The sequence below is a fragment of the Rutidosis leptorrhynchoides genome, chromosome 2, assembly GCF_046630445.1.
Source record: "Rutidosis leptorrhynchoides isolate AG116_Rl617_1_P2 chromosome 2, CSIRO_AGI_Rlap_v1, whole genome shotgun sequence".
NCBI lineage: Eukaryota > Viridiplantae > Streptophyta > Magnoliopsida > Asterales > Asteraceae > Rutidosis > Rutidosis leptorrhynchoides.
In genome coordinates, this window is record NC_092334.1 from 363270388 (window position 1) to 363276612 (window position 6225).

At 34.0% G+C, this 6225-nt stretch overlaps 1 protein-coding gene across 1 annotated transcript; it reads right to left on the reverse strand.

Moving 5' to 3' along the window:
• Positions 1-1983: 1983 nt before the first annotated feature.
• Positions 1984-2499, reverse strand: LOC139888956 (uncharacterized). Its single transcript, XM_071871935.1, has one exon. The coding sequence runs from the start codon at positions 2497-2499 to the stop codon at positions 1984-1986; it is 516 nt and encodes a 171-aa protein (XP_071728036.1).
• Between the last annotated feature and the right edge of the window lie 3726 nt (positions 2500-6225).

Consider the following 6225-nt stretch of genomic DNA (forward strand, 5'->3'; position numbering starts at 1 on the left):
TTGACTAGTTGACCTAGTCAACTAGTTTGGCCCCTTTGCAACTTTGGTCCCTTAAGTTTGAAAGCTGGTGCGTGAATTAACCAAACGAAATATTTTAAATACGCGAGAGTAAACGGGAGATGTTAAGATTAAATAACGGAAATATTAAGAACGTTAGTTAATGAAAGGTACGAATTTAGATAACGAAAGATATTATCTAAAAAAATAGACGGGCGTTAAAATGAATTAACGGAAAAATGCGGGATGTTACAAAAATGAACGAAAATGCAAACTTCAGGACTATTTAGTTGAAAAATTAAGTTTGAACTATCCATGTTTTTTTAGCAAACCACAAGGACTATCGGTGTAATTATGTCAAATCAAAATTATCATTTAAAGAAAATTATGCCAATGTTTCTTGATTTTTGTTTAAAGTTTCATATATGGACATAAAGAATTTTGCTACGTTAATGACCTAAATATTTCAAAATGTTGCGTTGTTGATCCATGAAGGTAACAAATATTAGGTAACTACTGTTAGTCTCCATCACGTTAATTGCACCCGAGGGTTGTTTAGTCATTTTATGATTGCAGTCTGTTACGTGAGCTCCATCACGTGAGGTGCACATGAGGTATAATAGATTGTAATCGTAAAATGACAAAACACCCTTGTGTGCACCTCCCGTAAATGAGACTAAGTTTCTTTGAGTAATTGTGATGTTTAGGTACCGATTATCAATGAATGTATTGTTATAGGTAATTCGTCTTTAAATTGTCGCAAATACAAGTTAAATTAATTGTTCGTGTGTTTTATTGAAGGTGGTTGAATTTGGTACTAGACAATGACTACAACATCGTTTACCGGAAAGATAAATGTTATTGTAGATGCGTTGAGTGGAAAAGCTTGTCATCAAGTTTCTAGAGTGAAATGTATAGCAATGGTGGTATCTAGTACTCCGTGTACTATTTTTGATACTACACACGAGCCGAGCATGTTAGTTCTTTGGAGCCTAGCAACATAAACGGTGAAAGAATAGAGGGATACTTGGAGAAAATAGTGGAAGATGCTCGGAGTCTAGGAGGACTAATAAAAATTAATAATAGATTTTTGTTTTTGTTTTGTAATTTATAATATAATATAAAAATAGTGATAATAGTACACTATTAATATGTTATTATAAATAATAATAATAATAATAATAATAATAATAATAATAATAATAATAATAATAATAATAATAATAATAATAACAACAATAACTAGTCCGGATCCGGCCCCCGAGGTGCGGCGGGGGCTTTCGGCATGCGTGTTCATGTTTAACGTAATGTGTTAAGCGCCGTTGTAGAAGTCGTTGTGTTTAGCGTTTTTAAAAAGTGTCCGTTTCGAACGCAGTTAGTTTCGTTTTGTTCATAAAATTATTTCGAGTCTAACGGTGCTGTCGAAAAAATTTAACTCGCGACGAACAGGAAGATACGAGATGTCGTTGTGTTTAGCGTTTTTTAAAAAGTATTCGTTTCGAACGTAATTAGTTTCGTTTTGTTGGTAAAATTATTTCGCGTCTGACGGCGCTGTCGAAAAAATTTAACTCTCGGCGAGGAGGAAGATACAGGCTATCGTTGTGGTTAGCGTTTTTTAAAAAGTGTCCGTTTCGAACGTAGTTAGTTTCGTTTTATTCATAAAAATATATCGAGTTTAACGGTGTGATTGATGAAATTTAACTCGCGGCGAGCAGGAAGATACGGACTGTCGAAGTAGTTAGGTGGAGTTTTTATTCTAAGTAAGAGAATTTTTTTTTTTGAAAGGCAAGCAATTTTATTAGCGCGAAAAAACAAAAGTACAAAGATAAGTCCCCTCATAAATTGCAGGGACATCCATACGACACGATACAAAAAAACACGAGAACACGAGAACAAGAAAACATGGTTGCTAAGTGAGCAACCTTCTACCCTAAAACTTTACATATTAAAACTAAGAACAAGCAAGAGCGCGAACACAAGCCAAGATTATGTTAGGTAAGAAGATGGTTTCGAGATCCATATTAACCACTCAAAGTCTTTCCCTTTTGCACGATTAGCAATCCACAAGAATGAAATTGATTGTATTTCGTTGAAGATCATCGGGGCACTCCAAGGTTTACCTTGAAATACTACTTTGTTGCGGTGTTTCCAAATACAATACAAAACAATCCATTTCAAAGCTTGCCATAACTCGAGATCACGAATCGGGCTTGAACAAGAAGAACCAATTAAATCCACAAGCGAAAAAGTATTAGTAATTTGAAGATCCCACCATTTGAGGACTCGGATCCAAATCTCCTTAACATGCTTGAAGGAAACGAGGGCATACTCAAGAGATTCGAGATCGTCATCGCAATTGGGGCATCTTACGCTATGTAAATCCAAACCACGTTTGTCCAATTCTAATTTCACGTGTAGCCGCTTAGTTTGCACTCTCCAAATAAACACCTCGACTTTTTCGAGACCGTTTCGCATGGTAACTTGCTGAGCAGTCGATCCCATGGTTTGTTCATCGATTATGGAGGTTAATTTTTTAACAGTGAAAAGCCCGTTACTCAAAAAGGCCCAAGATCAATTGTCTTTAACATTTTCGGATAGGCTCGCTGAAGAGATGAGATTACAAAGATTCTCAAATTCTGATGTTGTTCGACCCGAGGGCTGTCTTCGCCAGTCCCACACATACATGAAACCATCTGAACATTTCTAAATACGCTATTGCACACTTGCCTCGATCTCGGATTCAAGTCTGTAAAGTCTAGGGAAAAGATTGCATAGCTTATCGTTTCCGATCCAATGCTCGTGCCAAAAAGATGTGCTATTCCCGTTGCCAATTTTCTTTATGGATGAGTTGCTAAAAGCCACTTGCATGTCATCCAAGGAGAAACCTGTTGCAATAATATTACACCAAACACTTGAAGAAGAAGAGTGGGTTAAATCAATCCTCGTCAATAAACTGCCACACGAACCATAAATACTCTTAATTATTTTGACCCAAAAAGACGCGGTTTCGGTTTTAAACCTCCACCACCATTTACACAACAAGGCAAGATTTTTATTAATTAAGCACCCAATATTAAGCCCTCCCAACCCGTAGCTTTTTATGACGATATCCCATTTAACCCAATTGATCTTTTTGCCCGAACCCGACCCGCCCCAAAAAACGCTCTTCTCACACTCTCAAGAATTTTGATTACACTTGATGGAGCACGGAATAGCGAGAAGTAATACAACAGGAGGCTATTAAGCACCGATTTAATTATGACTAGTCTTCCTCCGAATGATAACGAACACATTTTCCACCCCGAAAGCCTTGCTTGGAATTTCTCAATGACCGGATACCAATCTTTCAATTTTTTTATTTTGTTTCCAATTGGCAACCCTAGGTACACAAAAGGGAATTTTCCTACTTGCATTCCAATATGATTAGCAACTCGAGTGACTTCTTCAAACTCAATCCCGACACCATAAAGACAACTTTTCTGGAAATTAACTTTTAACCCGGAGGAAAGTTCGAAACATTTTAGAAGGTTTCTCAAGTTTAAGGCATTCAACCTACCCCATTCGCCAAAGAAAATCGTATCATCCGCAAATTGAAGATGTGAGACAAGTACACTATCATTCCTGACTTCCACACTTTTGAACAAACCTTTCTCGGTTGCCGCTTTTGTTAAGATATTAATGAAGGTTTTTCGTATTCCCGAGAGACATATTAAATTAATGTGGCTAATATGTTATGATCCAAGTCGGGTCATACCCAATAACAAGCTTACCGACACCCTAAACGTATTCAAGCTTAACGATTAAATCATTAAGTAAAAATTTTACACTTGGATTTTAGAAAATCGGTTTTCTAAAATGTTATCACTTGAGATAAATTATTTGGATAATTTATATATAATTGTTTATAAGTTTTAAATGATTATATTGTGTTATATTTTATAAAAGGTTTATAAAATATGAAAGTAACATAAAAAATATACATGTTTTATATATATATATATATATATATATATATATATCAAGTTTATATATATGTAAATACATTGTTATATAAAATATATAGTGGCAGATTTTGGGTCTCCAAGACTCACAAGCATGCCTTGTTATTGTTACTTTTAAGACCACACAAGTCCATATATGCATGTGGAACTCTTGGACCAAAGCAAGACTTATTCTCTCAAGTGAAACTAGCAACAAAGAGCTTGTAAAAACTGAAAAATTCTGCTGCAAAAAGCTGTTAGGGCCGTGGCCTTTATCGCTCAAAGGAGGGTTCATATTTTTTTTAAGCTCAATTCAAGTGTCAAACAAATCCTAACTAAAGGCAAGAGTGTTGGGGTTATAGCTTGGGGTATTACACACTTGAGGCTTCAAGTTAGAAGTTAAAATTTCATCATCTTCTTCATCATTTGCTCATCAAAATTCTGCCCTCTTTTAAACATTGAGGAGGTACAATCTTACTTCCTTGCTATTTTATGTAAGCATATATTCATGACTTGATGTCTACATGGGATTCAATTAATATGGTTAAACATATAAACTTGTTTTCTTAATAATCTTGCTTCCGCTTGCTTTAACAATTACAAATTAGTTTTGTAACTATGTTAACCTTAAGAACATGTTTTATGAACTTATTGAATTCCATCAATGGTATCTAGAGCTGAAGTCTATGGATTATGCTTCTTATATTGTCTTTAAACCCACTATATTTGCATTCCAAGTACATGCATGAAAGTGGAATACAAAAATTGTCGGGTTTGGGTGGGTATGTATTTTGGCCGAAAATTTGGAGACCCAAAATGGGTTTTGGGTACTTCCATTTTTCCATATTTTGTTGTAATGTTAATGTTCACAATCAATGCCTTGACCTTGTGTTTGTTTGGTTGGATGTTTGAATGATTTATATTTATTCATTTGGCATGTAATATTAATTCATTCATTTGGCATGTAGTATTAATTCATTCATTTGGTTTGTAATATTATTATTTTGGTTATGTAATTTATTTTATATTTGGTATGTAAAATAGATTAGGTTGTATTTTCATTTTTTAGAAAAATGTATTAGGATATATTTTTTGTAAAAATGAAGATGCAAGATGAAGACAAGGAAGATGCAAGGTTAAGTGGGAGATTTGAAATCTCCTACTTTGTGTTATTACCCTTAACCGGTGGCATTTGTTTTCGGCTAAACAAATGTCTACCAAAATGGCTTGATTGTGAACATATTGTTTTGCATGCTTGGTTGTTTATTGTATGATTGTGGATTGTATGTTTGTATGCTACAAGTTAATCACACAAGTTAATAACAAACAAAACTAAAATTTAATTGATTAAATTAGACGTTATTAAACACATGCAAAATGACAATTTAAATGGTTAAATTGAAATGGCAAAAGGACATTAATAAATGGTTATTACAACACCAAAAGAATTATGATAATTGGTTATTAAAACATAATAAAATGGTTTATTCCAAAGTAATAAAATTGACTTTATTACATGACATGAAAAATGGATTTTTCAAATAAACCATACACTAAATGCATGTTGGTGTATAGTACAATAGTTTTCTTAAACTAGAATTATTGAAAACTGAAAATCCCTTATTAACAAGGCAAACAAGTTAAACGCCATCCTTTTGTGTAACACTTAAAAATATTAGGGAACTCATAATGGGATAAAGGTCACCTAACCGTTATGAGCAAACTAATACGATTAGGGTAAATTTCACACACTTGTGGGATAAAGGTCACCTAACCACTTGTATGTTGAATTTACACGTTTACACAAGTAGGACGACTTGATTTAGGAATCATGAACTTAGGGACACCGAAGCATGAGGAACAAATAGGCGTTGATGGGATAAATATGCCATGCAAAAGGATTGCATGATCCCATAACTTAGAAGTTGTAAAAGGATTGCAATTGTCATATAATGACTACCTAGCTAAATCAAATAATGGGATAAAGGTCACCTAACCGCAATTTGGTTTACCGTTGGATTCTAAAATTTAATAAATATCAATTGGATTTAAAGGGTATTGATTGTTAAATTAATATTGATACTTAAACAACTTTGTTAAATTTTGTAGATGGCTGCCAATAACAACAACATTCCAAACACACCAATCAACTTTAACAACCTATCGTTGAGGTCAATCCTCAAAAAGTAAAAACTCAACCATACGAACTTCATGGATTGGTTCCGCAATCTAAGAATTGTCCTCAAAC

What these genes read in the sequence shown, in the direction of transcription:
- LOC139888956 (XM_071871935.1), bottom strand. Translation starts at nt 2,499, where the DNA reads ATGGGATCGACTGCTCAGCAAGTTACCATGCGAAACGGTCTCGAAAAA.